Source organism: Cataglyphis hispanica, chromosome 2, assembly GCF_021464435.1.
Source record: "Cataglyphis hispanica isolate Lineage 1 chromosome 2, ULB_Chis1_1.0, whole genome shotgun sequence".
Lineage (NCBI taxonomy): Eukaryota > Metazoa > Arthropoda > Insecta > Hymenoptera > Formicidae > Cataglyphis > Cataglyphis hispanica.
Window position 1 is genome coordinate 5,582,393 of NC_065955.1, and position 27,537 is coordinate 5,609,929.

Below are 27,537 nucleotides of genomic sequence, written 5' to 3' on the forward strand. Positions count from 1 at the left end.
TTGCGCGATATCTTAACGTCATCATTTCACGCGAAAAAAATAAAAGTTATAATACATTATATTATACGTTTATATTATATCATACGTTTTGTTGCACAACGTTATTGTTGTAGAAATCGTATTATTTTTATTTCTATTATAAATGTGTATGGATTATATCTATTGAACAACACATGTTACAATAATAATTTATATTTCAAACTGATAGAAAATAAGTTAAATGGATATTAATTCTAATGCTAATCTTTCAAAATTTTTCCGCTTAATAAAAGAGAAATCAATCACAGACTAAAAACTGTGGAACAAATTATTATAAAAACAGTTATATTTTTTTCTTTTCTCTCTCTCTTATTTTCTTTTCTATTTATGATTTCGTGTATAACAGATATTTCACTCGGTATGTTTGTCGGTTACGTGTAAACAAACACTTTTGTGGTTTCGCAACCGTCACGGTCACCTCTCTTAGTTGTTATTTTAGAGGTCTCACGAGGTATTAGGTCTCACGAAACAATTAACGACGATGCCTACTGAAGCTTCTTAAATATTATTAATTTGGTTACCTTTCAAGAATACATCCTGCGAAGACAATACGACGGCTGTAGAAACACGAGTCTTATTGCAGAAACAGGATAAGATTATCTGCGTTTATCTAAGATATAAATGAAGAAATAAAGCAGAATTATCATTATGTACTCATACTTTCATTAATTCTAATAAAACATAGAAGGAGCTGCCAAATATTTAATACTATTTATATCTCGCGTTGAGTTACTTGTTATGATAATATTGTTAAAACAAACTTTGTATTATGTATTTCTTTATAAATTTAATATCTTAATTTTTTCATGTGCAAAACGCAAATGCTTTATTTCAATCTCTCTCTCTCTCTCTCTCTCTCTCTCTCTCTCTCTCTCTTTCTTTCTCTCTAGTATTAGATTACAAAAATATATTTTTGATAATTCAATAATGACATATTTTTTTCATTTTCGAACGTTTCTCAAAATTGAATTTATACAGTTATTTAACATTGCGAGATTCAAATTTTATTTCGATATATTTTTATATTTTGTAATAGAGCATAATTAATTTTAAATTATTGCTGTATTTCTCTCTTCGCTTTACACATATATCTAGCTTTATAATATTTATGTTTGCACAGCCGCGTTATTCAGTAGTCGAAAGCGACGAGAGACAAAAAAATATATATATATATATATATTATATATATATATATATACTTATTTTTAAATCACGCTTGTTGACTACAGTCAATACGCGGTCATACGTGGGCGGCAATTAAGCTTGGCTGATTAAAATAATAATTCGCGTTTCTTTTTCCCCGACCACGATTTTATTCTTAAGATCGGGCGGAGTTCGCGATCGCGACCTAGTGCGAGCGATGAAAGAAAGAGAGAGAGTTCGAAGGAAGGATTTGCTGAGAAATTGCGAATGCTCATTTTTGGCAGCGTCCCGCGCTCGTGCCAACAATGCTGGCTAATTGCGGCTAACCTTTCCTCATCGGCGTCGTCGGCTCCGCTCGGTCCTCAGAAGAGGTTGACACGGCGTTTAGGATGACGGAGAGGTCGACACCGACGCAAACATGACAACGGTCGTCGGCGACAGAAGCTCTCGGGTCTCGGGTGATTTCGGATTTCGGACAAACGGGATAAGCGCGCGAGGGCGAGAGAGGGATAGAGAGGGACAGGTGGAGAGGTAAAGGGGGATACACAGTCGCGCTCGGCACGATGCGAAGGAGTGGGGGAAGGGGGTACTTACTCGCGCTCGGCATTCGGCTCGGCTCGGGTGGGGCGAGCCGGAACGAACCGAGGTGACGAGATTCTCGCAGTGTCGAACCCCCTCGTTCCTCCCGATCGTCGTCGTTCGTCTCTTCTGTTCGTATTGTTCTCCCCGCGTCTCGCGACTTAAGTCTAACGTCTAACTCGTGTCTAACTTCGCGCTTTCGTCGTGGCATCATCGTCGCGAAGTACAGTGACGTAAAGGTGCTGTCCGTGTAAGCGCGTTGGTGCTGTGTGTTTCATTGGTGTGTCTCCTCTCTTTCTCTCTCTCTCTCTCTCTCTATTTCTCTCTCTCGCCGCGCGCGATATTATCCGGTATTTCGATACCGCTACCATCTATAGACTCGTAACACACTTTTACACCGCGGTTAAGCTCGCGAATCGACCACGTGACAGCCGCGCCGCCCGACGTCGTTGCTCTTGCGCACGGAATCAACCGGCTACTTCCTCACTCTGTGTGAAGTTAGTCCCGCATCCTTAACTTCCTCGTCGCGGCTATCGCCGTTTTTCTCTCACGGATCTCTCGATTCTCGTCGTCGCGAGTGAATCGATCCGTGTCTTCGCCGGCAGCCAAGAATCTCGTTTCGTCGTCGCGTATTCTCGAACGTATTTTCACGAGACTTCGTACATTTCCTCGTGAGGAAGACCGACCATTCGTTCCCTTGGATCGAAATCATCCTGGACGTGAACGTGACCATGAAGGACGGAGAGCGCAACGAAACACAGGAGATCATGATTCCTGTCAACGCGGGGGACAAACCGGCGACCGAGGAACTACCGGCCAGATCCAACGACCTCGTGCATACCACCTCGGTGCCGTTGATGCAGGTAAGCTTACATAAGACCGTCGTTGGCACGCGGCGCGCGTTCAAACGCGCGCGAGCGAAACCCCCTCGCGCCCCTCGACCTATTTGCGGCGGTGGAGGGCGAGAGTCGAGGGGGTGGTGGTGTTGGAGCGACGGCGGAGTCGTTCAACCCTCTCTCGGGTCGGAGACTGCAGTCGGGAGGTCGACATCCCCCGGCATGTCGCCGGCGAACGATCGATCGTGATCGATTCCCCTTCCCTTCCCTCTCTCCCCCTTCAATTTCCTTTTCCCCTGTGCTAGGAACGATTCCTCGACACGCAAATCTTGCGACGCGTCAACTTATTGTTTTTTTTTTTTACACGTATTGTTTATATCGCCTCTATCCTTCGCACGTTCCACTTTCTCTGTGTCTTACATCGACTTTGTAATCCAAATATTATTAACTCCACGGTCACTTTGAATTGTGTGTATTTGTGTTTACGCGCGTATGTATGCCGGCAAGGATAATTTCTGTCAAAGTTGACTTTAATATATTTCTCTTTTCCATATTTTTATATAATCTTCGATTATATAATCTTTCGATCGAATAATATGGTCGAGCGCGCGAATATTTAATATTTAATAAATATGATATACGTAATTTATAATTGCAATTAAAATTCCTTCTCATCTCAGTTTTTAAATCGCAGTCTTGGAATCATAAGTCTTACGTAAACCTATTATATAATTAAAAAGAAAATAGTCCTGTATTTGTCAATTTTTCCTTAATATTTTTTAAATATTTTCTCACAACTGTTAAACAAAAGTAAAAAATATTTTTTTTCGGTTATTTTTGAAACGGTTGAATTAACGTATGTGAAAAATATAATGCGATTTTAATTTAAAGAATGACGATATTCAAAAGCGAAAAATTAAAAATCTTGGTTCAAAGGTCAAAAAACAAATTTTGAATGCAAATCATAATTCGAAAATAATAGTATATTTTACTTAAATCTCGTTGAAAGAGACGCAATGCAGATTCAGCAAGAGAATCTCATTTTAATATTATATATTTCAATTTAATATTATATATTTTAATATTATTACTACAAAACATTTAACCAAATAAAATATATAGCAATAAATAACTTTGAACGCTAAGAATTACAGAATTTTTTTTTATTACGATTTACAATGGCTACAAAATTAATTGCTTGAATGAAAACAGAATTTATTTTATGGATCAAAGAATTCACAAATCAAAAGAGTGGCATTCTTTCTCTCTCTCTCTCTCTCTCTATATATATATATATATATATATATATATATATATATATATATATATAGATTTCCGTGTTCATACTTGTATGTATGATTTATTATTTAGAATGAGATTTAGTGATCTCCGTCAATCTATAAATAGAATAAATCGTCTTCCGTCACTTTCAAATGCAGTATTTGAGAGAACTCTTTTACGTATATATCTTTGAATGTATTATCAAATCGAAATTCTCCTTATCGCACGTATAAAATAATTCATGCATGAGAAGATAATGTCAATTAGATAAGTGAAATCGGAGAATCTGTCTAGAAATCACGTATACGAGCAATCGCAGTTCGTCGACCTTCGCCCGAGTTACTTGACATGCGCGTGTGGATCGAATTTAGGAGAATCGCAAATGTTCTCGAATTTTCGAAATATAATTTGTGGGGCTACAATATGTGTGTTTGCAAAGAAAATATCCAAAAGATACAATAAGAAATAGATTCTTTGTTTTTTCGCTTGAGATCAAGATGCTCGAGAGGTTTCGATTCGGCAGAATAGAAGTTTTTTGTGAAAATTTTCTAAATTATATTCATATTTTTGTTTCATTGATAGCAATTATTTAAAATAAATATTTATTACTTTTTATTTATATGTAATAAGAAATTGTTTTTATATCTTTCTTTTTGGCGTATATCAAGTATAGTCTTTGAAGCAAATTTTCATTATTTTTATCTGCTTTTCCTTAATTTTAAAAACCTTATTATATAGATGTAATAAAATTTTGCATAAAATCGAAGGTCATTGATTTCAAAACGGAACAGTATTATTTTGTTATTTGCCACCTGATTATTAACATCTATTATAATTATAATTGCAATTAAAATTTTTTCTCATCTTAGTTTTCAAGTCACAATCTGGAAATGATAAATTTTACGTAATCGAATTATATAACTGAAAAAAGTAGCTCCATTTATCAATTTTTTCTTAATATTTTAAAATATCTTTTCACAATTGTTAAAATAAAAAATAAAAGATATTTTTTTTTTTGTTATTTTTGAAATGATCGAATTAACGTGAAAAATATGATACAATTCCAATTTTAATTCAGGATGAAGATACTAAAAAGCCAAAAATAAAAAATCTCGGATCAAAGTTTAGAAAACAAATTTTAATGATGGAGATATTCTAGCATTTCTTTAGAATGTTTTCGTAAGATTTCGACGCGATAATTTTCGCATAACGATATAAAATATCACGGAATGACTTATTATTCTCGTTTAATTTGATTATGGGCGTAAGTTGCATAAAGAGTTTATATTTGAACACTACTTTTCGCTTACGTGTTTTTCGCGCCGAACGCAATTATGCCCCGATTCGATCGCCGCAGCGAGAAGGGAAGCGAACGGAAAGCAAGAGAATTTATAAGAAACGACACTTATTAAATTAGCATAACGGGTGTTCGGCCGGCCGATTTACGAGGCGTTGGTCAATCAGTGCTCTGGTATGTATTAATTTGCCGAACGCAGTTTCAACGAAAGGTGACGTTTATCACGTGGTTGGCCACGCGACAATGTCCGCGTTAGCCGCGAGATATATTTTGCATTAAATTGCATATACAAAGATATTCATACATACGTACAAATATATATGTGTGTATGTATGTATATATTGTATATATTCTATTTAAATCCGTGTCCGATTTGCGATCGCGTTTTTTCACCAGTTGTTTGACTATTGATTTTTTGCGCTCATGGACAAGCATTTCAAATTACATAATATTTGCATTTTGCTTACTGATACTTGTATCATAAAACATAAATATTTATTACTTGCCTATATGCATATCAGTTACTGTGTTAACATCTCAAGCGAAACTTGAAGCATAAATAAAATTTAAATTGTTTCTCTACTCGCGGATGTGTATGTAAAGTATATGGTTTTTGCGGCTAACAATAAGTTTACGTAAGCTAAGTATTGTCCGCATTTGTTTCTTTCTTTTCTTGTGGGCGTAAGATAGAAATAGATAAAAAGAATTATCCTCTTTGAAAAAGAAGCTTTATTGCTTCTTCAGTATAAATATGCGATGGTGCATTCTTACGCGTATTTCCGGAGATTTTTCTTACTCTATCGCATTTAAAGATAACTTCCTAATAGAGAAAAGAAGCATTACATGACATGTGTTAAGAACCATCAAAATATACTTTGATAAACCATCGAAAAATGATGTTAATATTGAACCTTTTAGAATTATTTTAACAATTTAAAAATTTTGACTTAGTGTAGTGTCGACATATTTGACAGAAATAATTTCTACGATGCGAGAGGTCATGCCTGATAAGATTATTTACTTACGTAGTACGAAAGAGATTAATCAATGATATCATTAGCATTTTTGAGAAAATTTGCGTCGATTTAAATCGACGATTCATAAGTTTTCAACAATTTACATAAACATCTGAATGAGATTTAATAATAATAATCGTTGCATTAACATTGATAAAGAAAATACGTATTACAGCATCTTCGTCAAATAAGGAATCATTAAATATTTTTTGAAAGGTGGATAAAAAATCTCTGGAATATTTAATTACAAATATTTTTAATAATAAATATTTTTTTATGTGCGACAAAAAAAAAAGAGAGAGAGGTATAGTTTGAAACATTTATGAAGACATATACATCGTAATAGTGTTATGTGACAACTTATATACATTTTCAAAAAAAAAAAAAAAATAGTTTTATAAAAAAAATTTAATTATTTTGTAAATTGTTTAAAATTAAACTTATAATTATTATATTTTGAAAAATTAATATTGAAATATGTGTAAGAAAAGATTATTTGCAAAGAATTAATGGAGAAAAGATGATAGGATATCACTCGTACGCGATTGTGAAGAGAGGCGACGGGATAATCACTCACAATTACCATATTTAGTTACGAAATAATATTTGATATCCGAAGATGAGCGTGACTTATTTTCATTAAAAAAAAAAATAAAATAAAATAAAATGAAATGTCTAAGATTCTGAATTTTCAATCAAAATTTGGGGATATAAAGTTACAGCGAAACTCATATAGCTGTGGAAGACTATTACTTCTATCCTACACAAGAGTTTCTTCTTTTTCACACATATAAATATTACCTTTCAACTGTCTCACCCCGATTTATGGTCACTATTGCGTCACGAGGTTACGAGCTTTTTAATACTCTCGCACACCCACGCATTACTCTCCGTTCTTCAAAGTAATCATTTGCGTCTCGAATGACGTCATTTTTTCCGCCCTCTGCATCTCCGAACGAGATTGCTCTTGGAGCAATGGCACGCTATCGATTGGATGTCAGACCACGATGTGATAAGCGAAGAGACGTTCTCCTACAAAGTATATCTTGATAGAAAAATAATATCAATACCTTAGTCTAGATATTAACTATTTTTTCAATTCCTGAGAAAGATAGCTTTGCAGAGAAAAAGTATTGATTGTGAGCAGCTTAAAATGTTGAATAATAATAACGTTATACAATTTAATAACACATCTGATAGATTTGGAATTTCTTTTTATATTTTTAAAACGTGTAATAATGTAGTTATGACAGTTCACTTTTGTAAAATTTTTTCTTGAATTATCATCTTTGAATCTAACCAGTAAATTTACAATATTTGGTATTAAGTGAGAATGATTATAGCAACAACATGTTGTTAAACTTATGCGTCCCTAATCGTATTACGTGCCAAGCATGTGTATTCGTAATGTTATTATGTAATGTTGAAATTCTTGCTAATGCAGAGAATACACACGATAATGGATTGGCGAAATGCCAGACGAAGAGCAAACGATTGACTCTCAGAATGACAAATAAGATCACCGTATCATTGAATCAAGTTTTAAACATTCGAACATTTTCTAAACGAGTCAATTAACTCAACTCAATCTGTATAGTGACCAAATATTTTCCTAGATGAAAGTCAAAAGTTTATCTATAGACACGTGTATATGAGATTACGTTAACGCAAACTACCGATTGATCGACCAATGACGAATTTTAAAATTTTTTTACCATCAGCTACCGATAAGCTACGTTGTAAATACGATTAACTTTTGCACTCGTGTGGAATCTTGTTTAATGTTTTGCATATTTTCTGCAAATAAGCATTATTTAGAATGATAGGTCAAGTTATTATGGTATGTATCAAATAAAGAACGCATCGATATTTATGATCCATGTTACATTTGAAGATCATGTTTCATAGTAAACGGTAGTAAATTACATATTTAGTTACGAAATAATATTTTATATCCGAAGATGAGTGTGATTTATTTTCATGAAAAAAAAAAGAAAAAAAAATGAAATGTCTAAGATTCTGAATTTTCAAGCTATCAGCACGCGCGAATTAAATAAAAGAGCAAATTATTACGATTAAGGTTCAGAAATATAAATATTTATTTGTCATTAAATTTTAAATATTATGAAGAAACGTTTTATCAAATGCGCCTATTATCGAACAATATGTATATCTACAGCATGATAATAGAAGCGAATGATTCTCTTTAAACTTGAATTATATTTATTGAATTAATTGAAATTACATTAAATCAAATGATTTGAATTCCATTCCAATCAAATTGCGCAATCGCACGTTATTAATAGAAAGCGATGCGTAAACACAGCGATGTGTTCGATCGTTACAAAATCTATTTTGAAACGTCGCTCGAGGTTAAGTCATAATCCAGATTTTCGTAATGTTGAATAAAGATGTCGTATTTATATTTTTTGCCGATGTCCTCGTATTCGCGTGTGACGAGTTATTATACACGTACATAGATATATACGGTCCTCTAAAACGTTGCCAATCCGATACAGCAGTGACTCTCTTGTTTATCTGAAATAGCAGAAGAAGATTGCACCTGTAACGTTATAGTGTCATGAAAGCGAAATGAGAATCTAACCGAGTTAGATTAGTAGACTGACGGAGTATCCCTTTCTCTCTCGCTCTCTTTCACTCTTGTCCGAAAGGTTAACGCGTTAAAGATCATACATATGTACATACGTCATACGAAAACGCTCGTCGCGGTAAAAGCAATCAGCCAGCCATAGTAATTAATCCTGCCCGACATGAGGCTCGACCAGCTGATATATGACATGCGCGGCAAAAGGTGACTCGCGCACTTGCATATTTAGATTGCAGCCACGATGACGTAGACGTAGCGAGGTCGATAGACTGCGAAAAGAACTCGTCGATGCAGCTGCCTATGAATGTTCATCCTTCAAAATAATATAATGATTTTTCTATCGAAAATGTAACAATGGTATTGCCGATGCGAAATTCGATTATTAATAATAATTCAAATCAAAAGTAGTCAAGAATTATACAGTATGTTATTTAAAAATTGTTTAGTAAATTTTATGAGAACGTTTTTATTCACACTTCTTGTTTATCTACACGAACATTGAAATATTTAATTTTATATTTATTCATTAAACGATATTGCAATAAGCTTAGAAATTTAATAAATACATCATTCTTTCATGAAAAATATAATTCTGAGTATGAAAATCCAACATTTGCCTTACACAATTGATAATTTTTATTATTGAGTTTATGGATAATCAAATGTTTTAAATTAAATTTTAAATAAATTTTATATTTATAGTAATTTTAATGTAATATTCTAATTTAATATATTTTTGTTTTACATTTTTGCAAAATACAATTTATTTATTATAAATTTTATAGTTATGAAACATGTTTTTCTGTGATTTTTGCACTTATCTTCGTTGCTTGAAGCTCATTAATAATATCTGCTTGACTTTTGAAGTCAAAAATGAAGTTTGTAGTTTAATGTACGTAATATGTACAACAAATTAAATTATAGAAAAAATCCATTTAATGAAAAAAAAAAGGCAATAGTCCATTTACTTTTCTTTTTTATTAAAATTCTTATATTGTTGCACAATCCATTAATTATAATATGTTTTCACTGTCTTTTAACTGTCATAACAAACGGTAATATATTAATGACTTATTCTCTCGAAAAGTTATAATTTTTCTTGGCACTTAGAGATGGAATAAGCTTATTTTTTTTATTAATATTAATATTTTAATTTATTATATAAATTTGCGTGTTTTGATGTGGGTATACAACTTGTTTTATGACATTTCCATTGCGCAGAGTTATTGATAATGTAGCATTGCTTATCATATTTTGGGCAGTTGAGTACACACATCGTATTGAGCGACATTATCTCGTGAAAAATAATTAAGCGAGCTTGTTTGTTTGAAAGATTTGTGCGTATGACGAGAGAGTAGCATAAGCTTCTAAATATGCAATGTAAATTTCTTCTTATCGTGACTCGATATAATAACGCGACAATCTGTTTGTGTTATAAAATAACTTATCTTAATGTATGTAAATTATTTTTCAAGAATATTTAAGTGTGAATCGTAAAATTGCCGTAACAGCTGGATACATCTGTTGTTTTAGCAGATCTGTTTTTTTCTCAGATAATGGAATTTTTTCTGTTTAGTAGTTTACGTATAAGTTACATAAATATTATTTTGTGAACTTTAAATAACTAAATATTCAGACTTAAAAATTCGATAAATATCTAAAGTTAAATGAAAGTAATGATTGCAACAAATGATTATAATGAACAGAACTTCTCTGCAAAATCTGTTGAAATAGGAAAGCAATTGATATATAAGATTAATTATTAATTATCAAGATTTATAAGATAATAACATTGAGATCCCCTTTACATCGAATTTATCATATTTTCATTATCAGTTATCTCATCAATTTGTTAATTCGACCATATCGACATCAGTCATTTATTATTATATGTATGATAAAGATACTTAAAATCTAGATATATTAGGTTTTTTAATTTTAAATATTTAATTTAAAGCATTTGATTTTTTAACCAATTTTTTTGTTCTGCAAGACATACAATAGCTTGAATTTTTCTAATGTAGACAACATACATAAGTATATACGTTACACGTGCGATGATTTCGTGTGTCTAAAAATTATGTGCCGCTATACGGCGGTAAGAGAAAGGGGAATAAAATTACGCGTGTACAAATGCCATAAATTACGCTTATCGTGACTCGTGCGATGTAACGACGACAATCGAGTTTCCCGATGATAATCCCCCACGCTTTCGACTTTAAAATCATTTATCAGCGCTCCCACTCAGCCGACTCATGCACATACGTTCGTATTTGCATTTGATTGACAAAGCCGACGAAGCATCCGAGGAAATGCTCAATCGCGTCTACCTTAATATTATCGATTCAAATTGATGGAACTTTGGTAAAGTGTCATGGGAAGTCCAGCGATTCTTCTGGTGAAAGCTTGCTATTTCGCGACATTCTCGCGCGAATACCGTAATTGACTGCACGCATGCGATAACGAATGACTTCTCGTATGTAACAAAGTGAGCGATCTTACCTTTTTTGCACGTGGAAATCCAAAGATTGCGCGCGTCTCTCTTACATCATGAGACCTGTTATGAGCGATTGTTTCTCGTATGTAATCGACAAGGCTGAGCTCGCGGCCGTCCGGGATACTTAAAATAGAATCGAGTTTAATCGGCAGGGGTCAAAGATCGGTACATAACCGTATGTGAAAGTTATAAAGGAAAAGATTAATGGGAAGGTATAGACCACTTTTTGGTGTATCCGAACGATCGAGTTATTTTCGTAGGTTGGAAGCTTTTCAATCCTTTATGTGTATGATGCTGATTCGTTTAAAGAATCTGCGCATACTATTCTATTTCTATGATATTTTTTTAAGTACTTATTATAAATCAAATAAAAAAACGGAACATTTTTTTATGGAAATACAGCTATATTCGAGGATTAAGAGAGCTTAGTAAAACTTTATAAAAGAAATTTGTTAAAGTTTTTTTAATGATAGTACGTTTAATTTTCTCATTAATATAATAAAGGTTTAATTTTCGCAAAAAATATAAAAACAAGATAAACGAGGTTTTTTTACTCTTCTTATGAATGTTTATATAGATATGTTATATATAGATTTTAAATAACTGATAACCGCAATGCATATGTATATTTCACAAAAATCAATAACAGTAGTCAAACAAAATTTTATATCGGATATTTAAATTAAATTAGCTTATACATGAAGTAATCCCAAAAACTCGATAAAAATAAGCCCATAGTTTGATTTGAATTGAATTTAATAAAGAGGAAGTATTTCCATACACGGTTTTTTTCTCTATAAAAATTATAAAGCTTGTTTCAGATTGAAGTTTTTTTAAATATTTTATTAATTTATTTAACTATACTATCGAAGAATTAAATTCTCGAACAAAATTATTTTTTGAATTGCATGATTAGCTACTGGCAAAATTCATTTATTATTTATTATTTATTTGTAACAATTGAATGACAATTGCAGACATCAACAGGTATAATTTAGTATAATTAATAAAATATTTTACAATATTTTGTCAGTATAAAAATAAAACGGATGATGATGGATTTTATGTATAATATATGTATATGTGTGTATAATACGATAATAAGACTAATCTCTAAATTCAATAAAATAAAATTAAACATACCTCGAGAGAGATCGAAGCACCTATAACTTTTGCAATATGTGTATTTACAGACAAAGAACTTCGCGGAAGAGATTATCAGAAATTATTATTTTTATTATGTATATGAGCGCATGCTTTAGATTAATATGATTATTATATTAAGAAAATCGTGAGTAAAAGGCAATTTAACGCAACGTTTACAACGTTACGAATAGCAGACGGATGGGTTAACGAGTCGGCTTTCCATTCGTTAATTTGCGCAGGGGATCATAAAGTACTGAGAAGAGAACGATAAATTAATAGAAAAATGTACGCCATATATACGATAGTAAGCTTTAGATCACAATGATTGTCCGTTATTCCCATCGAGGTGCATAAAATACTTGAACTTTATGCAGAGGAGTGTTGAGAGTTTATTATACTTTGCGTCGCGTTGCTTCGCGCGCGCTCATTTTTTAATTGGCCACGATCCTGCACCACGATTATCGCGTTCAATTTTATGAAAGCATGATGGAATTTCTAAGCGAGCACGTTCGTCGTATGGGAGGAAAGAGATCGACCGAGTTCCGTTGAGAGTGCGAGTCTCGACGGATGACCTTATGAAACCGTAATGCCCATATAGTTTGCATGCAAATCCTTCATTCTTCGCGCGAAAACGCTGGAGGGCAGCCTTGCGTAAATGGAGAAACGCATACCACGTCGAATGTAATATTATCGATACATCGTATCGGCGTGTGAATCCCTCTAACATTAAGAAGTGGACGATAGTTGCGACATCGCCGCGATTTTATATAAGTCACAATTCTCTTATTTAATTCTCGCTACTACAATTCACGGAGCGATATAGAAATCAATAGCACGCGCCAAGAGGATAATTTTTTAATAACTGACACACTACGTAAAAGAAAGAAAAATATATATAATGCGCGCGGCATTATCCAATTTGCCAAGAGGTAATAAAAAGCTCGCTAGCTAATGCGATAAGTAATATTAATGACTGACTACTTTATCATTATCTATTATACTGGCGAGTATTGGAAAAAAGCTTGAAGATACAGCACACTTTGAAAAGAATTATTTAGTGTGAATTTTTTTTATATATCTTTTTTGACGGCATTTAACTGATTCTTTTTCTGCTATACTTTAATGTACATATAAAATCTGTTATCTCTTTTCCCTTTCATAAGCGAATTTTTTTAGTATAAAATGGATTTTTGTGATTTATAATTTATGAACTTGCAAAATATATTTTTGAAATATTTATAATAAAAGTAAATAAATATTTATATTAATTTATATAATAAAATTGTTTTATTATTTGATGTCTAAATTAAAGCCATTTTTGATTTTCCATTTATTTTACAGATATAAGTCATATGTGGATTATGTGATATCGCATTTTGTAAATAAATTTTATCTAACTCAAAAAATATCAATGTTATTAATCAAGGCAATGCTATTTTAATCGTATTTTATGCAATTAACCAGATATCTTTGATAAATTTGCAAAATCTTCTCGAAGTTTATAATCGTTCTTTTTATTTGATGTCTAAATTAAATTTTGATTTTACCTTAAAAAATATCAATGTTATCAATCAAGGCATTTTAATTATATTCTTTGCAATTAATCAAATATCTTTTTTTCAAGTGCTATCACAAGCGGCATAATTTTATCAGAAATATATATAATCTTAAAGGAAAATATTGAAACGCATATTTAACTTTCTCGATAGTTTTAAAGATACACCTTTAAAATACACCAGTCGCATTCTATAGATGCGAAGATGTGGCCCAGTCCCACGTTCGCTTTCACGCATGCAGAGTTGCATATTAGTAGTAAGACGAATGCGGCTTTTTGTCGTCGTTTCCTCGCGATTCATTAATCAAACGCAAGCGTCATTTAAGGTACGACACGTTCGTTCGTGCGTTTTCCGGCATTCGACGGACATCTAACATCGATATACACGCTGCGCGTGCATATTGCCTATTAATATCGCGGTTCATTACACGTTAACATATGAGTGTACGCGTATTCGTTCCTTGATCGCCCTCGCGAGATAATTAAACTGTGACCTCTCATCAACATGTATGTCGATAAACAGCAAGAAATGATCTGTTTACCTGACCGCGAGTGACATCACTCGCGAATGAAACGTGATGATCCTCTCTCTAATTATATACCTATTTAAGGAAATAACATCGACCCGACGCGACGAGCCGCTTACTTTCATCTTTCGTCAAAACGCAATCGTCCCCTTCGCGATTTAATGTACGGTGAAAAGATTTCAAAGGCGTGCTTTGTAATTAACGCCTCGCCTATATCAGACGGAAATTACGTAGTAGATAGCGAGAGCGTCTGGTGAAAAGCGGGTCTTTCAAAAGATATACGAGGTCTTCGGCCTGTATATTTTAAATATACATATCCGCGATATGTTAGCCGGTAATCTCTCGTGGCCGAGTGATAAAAGTTATGCAGGAAGCACGGAAGGATGTACCCAATTTACACAAGCGATTCGTAAGCCGATGCGGTCACGTCGAGATATAGTGCAAAACAATGGCATTGTTGATGACGAAAATTAAATACGTCCCGATGATTATCCAGCTTTCGGAAATTTTGTCTTGAAATACCTGTCACATTGTTTCCATTATTAATCGTCCATTTTCGAGCATGTCCTATTTTCGATCGTCATAAAAGGAATCACGGGAATAACGTATCTCGTAACGAGAATGCAGACTGTGTGAGAAAAGTTTACACGTTCGTGAGGATAATTAAATTAAATTTTTAGTACATCTAATAACAGATCATGTTTTGATGAATTTTTGACAAAGTTTGTTTTTACTGAAAAACTTAGAAAAAAAAGTGTATATATCTCAATTATTTTTAAACGTACGTATATTGCGAGAACATTTCTTGTATACTTCTAAAGATGATGGCGTAACATAAGATACAAGATGTAATCAATACGGCGAGGGAGCAGCATATTGAGAGATGGCGTAGCAAAGATAATGGGGAGAATATCAATATGAGTTTCGATGATGACAGGCGTAAATTCCGAGTTATCGGATATTGATCATAGATGAAGTCTCGCGCTACGCGCGTACACACATACACACACACACACACATACAAAGGAGATCTTGTATTTTAGAGAAAATCTCCGAAGTAAAATCCATTTTACCGGATGATCGTATGTATTCTTTTCTTTCTCTATTCGCACTCCTTATACGTATCACGGTGCACTGATGCACCCGATGGAATCTTCTCTCGTAAATTGCCCTCTTCCGTATTGTCAAAGATGCTTAAACCATGCAGGGAAAGTTTTTCCAATCTTCGTGACATCGATGCTGCTGCACGTACGCTGAAAGCGTATAAGATCGCTCGATCCGATCGACGATATATCTTTCCGCGAAGGCCGCGGTAAATATCATTTTCACTGATGTGAAAGAAAGAGAGAAAGAGAATGTAACGAAATTGGGACTCATAACAGAATTATTACATCGTGTCCGGTGAAAAAGATGAGTGTCTGCGATGTACTTTCCCTTGTCGAGAAATACTTTTTATCTTGGAAATATATTGTGTGATTAAAAGCTTCTTGAAATGATCTTCTAAAATACAGGGATTTCTTTTTATGGATAACATATAGATAATATATAGATCGTATAATTTTAATTTAATAAAAAATAAAAAAAATTGAAATTGTACGAAAATAAATGAAGCTTCTCATGTTCTCTTAGAAAACATTCAGAAATATTCATTAAAATGCGACAAAGATTTGAGCAAATGTCATATTTGAACGACACGAATTTAAATAGACATTTACGCGCGTGCATTATGTAAGAAATAATAAGCATGTTGACATTAAATGGCATTGTTCCTTGCAAATGCTCGCTCAGTCGCTACTCCTGATGGTAGTTGCCGCAAACACGGGAGCAACGACCCATTGATCCCGCGGGAGAATCTGGACCGTGTCGAGACTAGAGCACAAGGTAAATTCCACTCTGCACGCGCAATTTCCAGGAAGTTATCTTCTGTGTAACAGATTTCTCGTTTCCCCCTAACAATTTCTTTTTTTTTTTTTTTTCTCAATTAGCTCTTGAGTAGTAATATTAAGATGAGAATTTTCTAAATATGGGAGATTCAATACTTCCTTGAAATATTCTTATAAATTATGTTATATTATATATAGAGATATTTTTAAATTTCTAAAAAATAATATTCGAGCTCGTATTTTGTATAAATATATATTTGCATCATTTGAATCTCTTGTAATGAAAAATGAATATCGAGATTTTTCTATTTCTTTTATTATTATTATTATTTTTTTGAATAATTCTTTTACACATTTTTTATCTCTTTCAAAATTAATACATTTTTAAAATTTAAATAGCTGTGGTTACGTGTTTGATAAAGGCATGAGAATCGTGAGATAGACGAGTATGAAAATTGTTTCCGCTACAAGCGCGTTTTTCAGGATGTTTACCGTGTTTCATGCAAATTATGTAAGGCTTTTGGTTTATTCGCGATCGCTATGATACTTTACCGCTGTTATCTGATATTCTGGGAGCGGCTTACAATAGAGTTCTGATAATAACCGAGAGTGAAAGCTCGTGATATTAATTACATCAACATGATTTTTAATTAAATGGAGCCAAAGAGCGAGCCTGCGGTTCGTCTTTTTGTTTATCTCACGGAAATGATATAATAATATCTAATAGTTCTGTTTAATATTCGAATTTTATGTCATGGCTTTTATGTCAGCGAGATCATCAACCTCAAATTGTGTTATTTTCCATTTTTTGATTTGTAGATTAAAATATTTTTCTCAGAATTTTTCTGTCTCTAAGAAAAAAGTTTATCCGAAAAAATATTGCATCGCAGCAGAAACTTTGTATCGTATGACATAATAAATTTCAACACTAACTTTTAATATAATTTTTTTTTATTACGTGTATATGTTTATCAATATTTTTATTTTATTCTGTGTTATATATTTTATATTCTTATATATTTCATTGCGAGAAATCTCCCTCACTCTCTTTCTCGAGTTTTTTCTCTTTTTTCTAGTTAATTCTCTAATTAAATTAAACCATATTGTGCGTTAATCTAAAATTATTTAAAATTATCCAAAACTAAATTTAGATTCGAAATATGAAAAATTTGTAGATTAAATAGAGACACCATATCATAGCATTATAAAACTGAAAATTTCTATCTTTCAAGATTTATATTACGCACACATCGAATTCTTATATCTGCGAAAATAAAATCACGTAGGCATACTCAAGGAAATTGATTTTTAAAGATCGACAAGACACGCGGTTGAGAATTGCATATTTCGTTGATAAACCAACGGTGAACAAAGAAGTGAAGTTATTACTCGTTTCGTCGGACACTCGATAAATGTATCAACCTTGTTCGGCCGACCAGACGTAACCTCGTCAGATCCCGCGAGTAATCGAATTCCGACGGTCTGATGATTGTATGTGAAACGATTGCACTTACACTATACACATAGACACGCACACATATATTTTTGCGCACGTATGATAGATAATTTTGACATACTTGTTCATCTATTTCAGTTAACTATTTTTTCTTGTTCTAAATTAATTCTGAATCATATGAAACCATTATTCTAATGATTACACTTATTAAAATATTTTTGCAATTTGCATAGTTATATCAGCACGCTAATGACGCCGTTTTGCTAATTTATTAAATTTTTTAATGAATTGAGGTTTTTATGTTTTGCGTTTTTTTTTTTTTTGTATTTGAATTGATAATTGATTTTCTGTAATATGCGATATATATGTATATTTTAATATGTTTGAATGACGTTAAATTAAAAATGGCAAGCTAGATTTAACATTAACTCATTAATTTTTAGATATTAAAAAAGTAGAATTTATATAATAAATAAAATTTATTTTCTTAATTTAGATATATATTAAGAATAATGCGAAATGTGATTTTTTTTTCTTCGCGAAAATTATTATTAATCAAAATTAAAGACTAAATAAATTAGTATAGGACAGTAATATTAAAATAATATTTAAAGATTAATTTAATATATATATATATATATATATATATATATATATATTGATGCGAATTACAGATAGAATTATTTTCATTATAATCATGGAATTTTAATTACTCTACAAATATTTGTGTTACAATATCGCAAGAATGTACATATGGACGGGCGGATTGCAACTTTTGTTAATCTGATATTTTCCAATCATATGAGAGAAATTAAAATATTATAGATTTGTGCTTAATTGAGTGCTAATTTATACTGTTAATTGATTGTTTAATTCGATTTTATTGTTTTTATCAATAAGTAGAAATTTTATATTGAAAATAGGGAATATTGATTTAATTGTCAAGTTAACGGAAGTCGATATAAGTTGATATAAAAGTAAGTAGAAGGCACCATACGTGTGGATACGCATCGTCGTTACATAACGATTAACTAATCATCGGAGATAATATCTACTCGCAGTACCCGATTCATGATGCATACATGCATACGCACACATGGATATATAACACATGGTCAATGATCGGATTGATCATCGGATGGAACGGCCAATTTCTAGTCCTCCTATCGGATTTATCATCTTCCATGCACTCGTGAAAGGTTGTGCCATCAGATTGAGTAATAAGAGATGATTTTTTTTTTGGTTTGACAGGTTTTGAAATAAGTAATATGATGGCGCAGGACGAGCACAAAGAAAGTTGTTGAAAAAAGAACCTCTCTGACCTTTTGTCTTATATAAGATGTGTCGTGGCACGATTACTCATGAAAATATTTGTATAAATATAAAAATATAAATGGAGAAAAAAAATAAGGAATAAAATCTCGATAATAAAGAAGAGTCAATAAAAGATTCAAATTTAAATGTCAATTTGCAATATTTATGTTAATATATTTGATTGATTTGCCGAACAGAAGAATTTTTGATTTTATTATTTTCGAAAAATTAATTAAAGGATAGAAAATAGAAAAAGAAAGTTTACATTAGCATAAGTCATGTTCTTGATAGACAAGGACTAAAATCAACATGTTAATGATAAGCAGATTAATCATTATGTAACGATAAACTTGATATTTCCAACGCGCGTCTTGTCGCAATTATTTAATACATTAAATTGGCTTACCTAATGTGGTCGAACGAAAATTTATGTAAGCAAATTCGCTTTATACGCGTTGTATTTAATTTTACTGGATTTACTGGACAATAAATAAAGTTAGAAAATATGTGGAGATTGATTAACGATCGTTATATGAGGGAAAATTCCATTTTTTAATATATTATTCATTAGAATTTAATACAGTAAGAGTGAGACTTGTAATAAAAAATAAAAAAATAAATATTTATATGTAAAAATTTATTATGTTATAAATTAAGTTAATTCTTTTTCTTAAATATATTTTAATATTTTGAACTAAGTTTGGGATTTAATTAACTCTCGCTTAAAGAAATAAAAAGCATACGCATATTTTCAATATTTTTATAAAATCGTCCAAAAATTCTTTTTTTATAAGGTCATCGCAAAATATGGAGATGCAAAGCATGTTCTTAGTTTATGAGCATAGATCATAAGATGTACAAGCGTAGGAAGTATAGCCAGCTGTGGGTAATCAATATATGTGTTCGCTTTTTCAATTAATATATTATTGAGAATGACAGTTTCTCATCAGCAATATTTAATATTAGACTTCTAATTTTATTTACAGCTGAAAAGAATATCTTTCACTCACATAATAAAAATAACTATTAAAAATATCTTTATGATTTTCAGATTGCTGATTTTACATTGAATTATGCGGATAAAAATATGCGGTAAAATTTAAATAATAAGTTGAAAGAAATTAAATAATGAATTGAAATTATTAATTATGCGCTGCATTTACAAAAATTCACGAATATTTTTTTATAATAACTTTTTAGGAATAATAAATATTTTTTTTTAGGAAAGAATAATTAAATCAGTAATTGTATTTAACTATTACGTTCATTATTTTTAATATTATATATTTATAGCGCATAATACAATCTATTAATATATTCATATTAAATATATTATCATATTAAATTCATTGCAAACCACTGGTTACAAAATGCCTGCAGTCATGAAAATTATCATTTTAATCACGATTAAATGTTATGCGCAATTAATATAATCAGTCACCTTTCAAGGTATATTTTTCTCTAAGATTACAAATTATTTTATTGAAAATTCTAAAAAGGAATTTATATGTGCATAATATTTCTATTCGGAGAATTTAGTTTGGTAAAACAAAATTATTGACTTAGCACTTTAATTAATTTGTGAGTGTCCACATCCAAAAACATATTATTTGAAATTAAAATAAGAAATGCTAAATATTTTGTATTTTAAATATATATATATATATATATATATATATATATATATATATATATATATATATGTGTGTGTTTTAAGAAATCCAAAAGAAAAGATAACGAATATTTTTATTTTATTTTACCGAATTTTTTAATAAAAAAATAATTATTGTATGTGTATGTGTGTGTGTGTGTGTGTGTGTGTGTGTGTGTGTGTGGTTAATAAAAATTATTCAAATTGAATTGTTCTCGATAAATTAACAAGATGAACATCCCAAATATTCGCTTTTAAATTTATGTCAAGAATGTGCGAGCTATATCAGCGTGACTTAAACTCAAAACAAAATCTCATTCCAATTTAAAGATTGCTCGATATCACGATTTCGTCCGCGAGTTTTCGATGCCGCCGCTTGCAATAAAATAACGACGAAACTTGGTTGACGCGAAAAATTTTTGTCGATCACGATCTGTGGGCGTGTCGCGCGTGTTTCTCGGTGAAATGTATGCGCACTTGCGTGTGTGTGGCGCGCTGTGCACCTCTGCCTACGTGTGTACCATACGTACCGTAGAAAGGCAAGACCTTGATATTTCGTATAATAAGCTTTGAGAATTATCTCTCTTGGATTGGTGCACATAAGCTTGGTATCAACTCCCAGTATCGGTCTACCTTACCCGTTTCACCGATGCGCGCGGACAAAAGTACATATCTCAGCAACAGCCACGCATACGCGACTGTCGTGAGGTCACGCCGTCCGTAAAAGCGGCGGCGTGAAAGAAAAAAAATACGCGTGAAAGAAGGGGTGGAGGAGCTAGAGAGAGAGAGAGAGAAAAAATAATCAAACTTGTTTAACCGCGACTAATTATAGAGCGCGCGGATCAAAGGAAAAAAAAAAAAGAAAAAACGCGAAAAGATCTCTTGTTCAAACGGGGGCCGTAATTGCATTCTCTGGCGCTAACTTGTGGCAATATGTTGTGAATTTTTATGCGCGCGCCTTTACATATAAATGAAGCTAATCGTTGACTAATTTGTGAGTATAAGTTGACGCCGACTTAATTTACGATGATACCCATCGCGAAACAGGAAGGTCCGAGAACGGGTTCACCTTAAACAAAAAGTGGCCAGATCGCGAGATTTTGAAACCGCAATATTTTTTATAGAAACTACACACGCGATATTATTTGTAACTTTACCTACTTTTAGAGCCACTCTTGCACATATGTTATAGGCGCGCACATTCTGCGTTTGAAAAAAATCTATTTTTAAAATATCGCGTATTATTGAGCGAAATGTCAAACGTGCGTGCGTTGCTGCAACCTGGAGTGGACAGTCGAAAGAAACGTCTCACGCTCGAAAATCAATGTTTAGCGATTGATCACTATGCGATAAATCTGTGTCGAGAGTTGCCCTGTTGTTGTCATCATATGTCTTTCCGAAACATACGGCAAACGTTCGAACGGGTAATCAAGCGAGGAAAAAAAGCCAGCGAGCGTTCGCGAGGTGAGTCGCGCTAAAAAAGGAATTTTACTCCGAATAAAGATTATTTGTATATACAAAGGAGAAAAGTGCTTGTCGCGATATGCGAAATATACGACGCAGGCTCGATACACCGGACACGTTCCCTCACATTCTATTAAATCCAGATTCGCGAATGCAATCGCGTTCCGTGTACGGTCTACTCGGTAAAATCAACACGATTAAGCGGTTAGATTGAAAATCATTGATCCCTCGTCATTATCGAGCACCATTTCGAGACTACCGAGGGCACCTTACATGGATATAGCCGGTGACGGGGGAGTGGAGGAGGGAGGGAGAGGAGGGCAGATCTAACGTTCACCGCCGCGACAAATTGATCATTCAACGGAATAACTTTGCTTGTCTCCAATCACTTATGCAATGTTATAATGTTGGCATGCACTCGGTGAGCCGATAAGTTCGAACACACGCGTAAACTCGCGTAAGCTCGGTGATCTCTTTTTTTTTTCTTCTTAAACGCCATTTTACGTCTGCACCGCGACACTCGCGCGGAAATAATTGGTTAATCGCGGAATCATCGATATTACGGAATCGATGATGGAATCACATCGCAGATTTACGCGAAGCATATGAATAAAATTTCTTTTCTCTTTTTTTCCGGATATTCTTCATAAAACTCTACGTTTATTCAAAGCTTTTTTCTTCTACTATCTGTTCTCTTTTATAATCATGATATTTTTTAAATCTATTAATTTTTAGATTACATACGATGTATGTCTCTTTTTCAAGACAAGAGCTAAAAATCACGCTGTATAAATCGTCAAATATAATAGCATTTCATTTTTACGTTCTTTCAAAAATGAAGTATAAAAATTACAAAAGTCAATATTTTATACGGACGACTTATATTTAGCGCGCGTGCGTATTTCATTTTTAATAAATTCAAGCTACTTTATCGTGTATTTTTAGTCGCTTCTCGGATACTGAAATAAAGTTTGTTAGCAACTATAAGTTATTAAGATAAAATATACTGATCTGATATATATTTATAGAAAAGAAGTGTTACACAAGTTTGTGAATAATATAGATCTCGCAAAAAATAGAATAGACTTAAAAGGAAAACATCATTAAATATAAGAAATATAAGAAATATAAGGAAAAAAAGTGAGAATGTTATTTTCGAATTTTCCATATCTTAGCAATAGAAATAGTTGCTTTTATATTGCTTGACTTTTATTTATTTACGATTAATTACTATGGAATAAATTTCACTCTCTCAGAAATTTTTCTATCACATTTAATCTTAAATAAGTTTCATCGACATTTCCCATGTATTTCTTTATCTCTTAATAAAAATCATTTGTTTAAGATAACAGTGATAGGACGAAAGATCCGCTCTCGAACAATTTCATTTTTCTTTTTTTTTTCGATAACGGGGAAGAGTTAATCACATATAGTAGCAAAAAACGCTGCTAATTACAGCCATCGTTAGCGATTACACGCGAACGGCGATATCGCGGCGGTTTAAAAATAAGACCACGGACCTTTAATATCACAGCACGGCAACGATGACAAGACACTTCTACAATAACAACTCTGACAAGGGGGTGCTCCGAGAAACCGGAGTTCACAAAGAGACTTATACGAGAAGCGATCGGTTCGCCCAACGGCGTTATTTTATCGAACTGGTTGCACAAGGTAATCGTAAAAAGAGAAAGAAAGCAGTGTTACAACCGCCGCGATAATTGCTTATTAATACACGTATCCTTATGAACGTCTCGAGTATCAATCCTACGGATTTTAATGAAGAGCGAATCACCGCATATATGGGAAAAGAGAAAAGCACATCTATCGCTGACGTCGTTATCCGCGGATAGTTATCGCCTTCAGTTATTAATGGTCAAACTTGCGGCGTTTGTTTGCACAAAGTATAATATTCTTACTTTTCGTTATAATCGTTACTTGCGATACATCGCAAAATGTTTCAAGACTATTCTTATCGTGGATTCCATAATTTTACGACTGCTATACTCTTGACACAACATTGATCTTTATTTTGATTCTGGCAACGATATATAATTATAGAGTAAAAAGTAGCTATCTAGAAATTATTATTTAAATCTTTTTTTTGCATTCACATAAATTATAAATATGCTTAAACTGTGCGGAAAGTAAACAGAACTTTATTATTTTATTATAAATAAAACATAAATAAAACATAACATGTATTAAATCTTTTTATTTATAATAAATATCTAAAGTCAAAACAGAAACGTATAATAATTATCTTATCTGTTTCGTATGATTAAATTACATAAAGCTTTTACGTAAAAACTTTGGATAATAACTCGGAATCAACAGGATTTTATGATAATTTATGATAATTAAATATTGTATAAAAATAAAAAACACATGTACAAAAATAAAATACATTTTATTACAAAACATTAAAAAACAATAAACACAATTAAATAAATTTATATTAGGATATACATATATATATTAGGATATATATATATATATATATATATATATATATATATATATGCACATATATCATATGAAATTATAAATAGAATTTTGTTTTAATTAATTATTTATGAATTTTATGAATTATAGATAATTTGTTATATAGATCTATAATAAAAAGATAAATTATATACTTTACACTATGATTATGGCTTGACATTCTATATATTGATATCAATCCATTCTCCGGTTGAGTTGATTCTAAATTAAACGCCTATTATATACTGTTTTACACGCATGCTGTTACGCAAAACCAGAAAGGCTTAGAATGATTAGACAGCATATCATTTAACTGAGTTAAACGAACTTTGCTGTATTCAGTTTTATGCGAGTCTTTTAGCATATTTATATTATATTATCTATTATATTCATTTCTAATATGCAGAATTTAATTAATTAATTCAAAAACAATTGTTTTTTATTTACTAGAAATATACAGCGCATTTTTATTAAACTACTTTGGGGCATATTCAATATAACTATAGAATTCATATTTACTTATTTCTTATTCTTAATCTTTATAATCAGTTGTTAGGTTTTATTTAAATTTAACTTTTTCTAGAATTTCTAGAATATTTTAACAGAATCTTATATGAAAATATAAAAATTATTTAAAAGGACATTAAATTTTGAAAATTAAAAATAATGTAAAGGAAAATAATTTTTATATTTTCTTAAAAAAAAAAAAAAAATTACATATGAAATTATTTTACATATGATTAAGAAAAATATAATAAAGTAAAAAATGGCAATTGTATTGAGATATACATACCTTCACATAAGACAAGACATTAATTTTCGCAACTAACAAAAACTTGAAAATGTATTCTTGAAACAATAAATCCTGTACCTTTATCATGCTTGACAGCGAATAATCTATAAAGTTGCGATAGTGCGTGTTCAAAAAAGTAGGAAACAACAATCCAATGCGAATGGCATATAGATAACGCAGTTATCAGTGCGAAAAGTCCTTTCTTCGATCGATCATGTTTGTTGATTATGTTTTGATATTTTTTATAGCTTTCTATCGCTCTGTTTCTCTCAGGTGTCCGAAAAGTTAATACAAGATAGTACAAAAATAAAAGCAATTTCGTGATTTGATTTAGTGTCAAATTTTGTATTTGATATAGACATGAAAATCCTTTTGAATTAATTTTTATATCTTAAAAGATATAATTTTAGATATTTTTGTTTAAAATACAATCCTATTTTTAAACTCATTGATCAGTATTTATATTTTGTGACTAATAAATTACATGATTTTTTCTATTAATTACATGATATTTTCTAATTAGTTATACGTGTATTTATTAATTTATAAAAATATTATATAAATATTCAATACACACACACACACACATACACAAGAACGAACATATTATTAATACAAAATCGTCAATGTTGTCATGTAACTGCACATAAATTTTTGATACTTGATTATAAAAAGAATTATAAAGAGAAGCATATAAAAATGTTAAGATTGTTTTATACAATAAATAATCGGATAACGTATTTTTGATGATAATGTATTTTTATATAAAAATCGATATTTGATCGTCACACACAATTGAGTTTAATACAAATTTGTTTTAAATGATTTATGTTTTTGTAGCCTTGTGTAAACTTCGAAAAGAGAATTTCTCCGACTGAATTAAGAAACAAATAACCTTGAATTTTTCGATCAGTAAAAGTGAATATTCGTGTTATAAATTAACTCTCTTTAATCACAAAAGTTAATATTATGCAATATTCTTTTCTCTGCCCCTTCTTCTCTCGTTGTACTAACTGGTGTATAATTTTTACGATGACATCAAGTATGATTTATCTGTTTATCAGTTGACGCATTTAAATGGATACATTTTCTACACTTATTTATACGTTTGCTGTTATCTCTCGCAGCTTGACGTATGTCCGCAAAAATGTTACTAGTATCAAATTAGAATTCATTATTCTGTACACATACATATGTATGTATAAACTGAGGATAAAAAGGCAATAGCCTTAATACATAATGATTTCCATGTGTAGTTATCAGCACGCATGATTATTGAATCAGATGATATTATTAGATACAGCTATGTTTGCATTTCATTCATTTTGCACTATTCTTGATACATGTAACATATTGATATATGTAAATTTCAATAACATTCTAATAATATCATTCTAATAATATCATTCTATATTCTCTGCTGATTTTATATACGAACGCTGCCGTTGATAATCTCTGTCTTATTGATATTTGCAGCCAACTTGTTGATGTTTAAGACGCACAGTCGTTGATTATTTTATTTTTGTAATCTGTAGGTGCTAAGAACTTTCGGTTTGATGTTGTTTCTACGACGAATGTTTTCTCCGTCAAGCTTCGTTGGGTGCTAATTTCAGATGCGCAAAATAACAATAGTCAAGGTTATCGTATTAAAATATCTCTGTTTTCTTATGAATATTTTGTGTCAGCCACATAGCGTAAATAAAGGAAAGAATTAATTTCTACGCAGTGATATAGCATAGCAATATATCAGATCTGATTGGATAGATATGGAGCGACGCATAGTCGCAACATAGATAAGATTGAGAGACTACGTGAATAAAGAAGAGGCTCCCTCACTTGCTGACACTTGTTGCTACGACCTTTCGCCTTAACAACTAGTGTTATCGAATCTTGAACGTGTGTGAGGTTACAAGGATCATCATAGAACAGATAGTTGAAAAATAAATCACTTTTATCATATCCGCAAGA

At 31.7% G+C, this 27,537-nt stretch overlaps 2 protein-coding genes across 3 annotated transcripts in view; one reads left to right on the forward strand and one right to left on the reverse strand.

The window, feature by feature from the left end:
• Positions 1–560: 560 nt before the first annotated feature.
• On the reverse strand, positions 561–1,975 carry LOC126858984 (uncharacterized). Its single transcript, XM_050609795.1, has 2 exons — positions 1,510–1,975; positions 561–649 (listed from the first exon to the last, which is right to left on the reverse strand). The coding sequence occupies exons 1-2, from the start codon at positions 1,973–1,975 to the stop codon at positions 636–638; spliced, it is 480 nt and encodes a 159-aa protein (XP_050465752.1). The 3' UTR covers positions 561–635.
• The window catches only part of LOC126858963 (terminal nucleotidyltransferase 5C), a 110,732-nt gene continuing 85,015 nt past the window's right edge, over positions 1,821–27,537 (forward strand). Inside the window, exon 1 of one of the 2 annotated variants that reach the window (XM_050609745.1) lies at positions 1,821–2,624. In XM_050609745.1, coding sequence (XP_050465702.1) covers positions 2,493–2,624 — 132 coding nt within the window. In that variant the 5' untranslated portion in view covers positions 1,821–2,492. The remainder of the gene's footprint in view (positions 2,625–27,537) is intronic. The other variant, XR_007688734.1, reaches the window with a different exon arrangement.

Bases quoted from the DNA above. Each gene is read 5' to 3' on its own strand.
- LOC126858984 (XM_050609795.1), bottom strand. From the start codon at position 1,975: ATGATGCCACGACGAAAGCGCGAAGTTAGACACGAGTTAGACGTTAGA.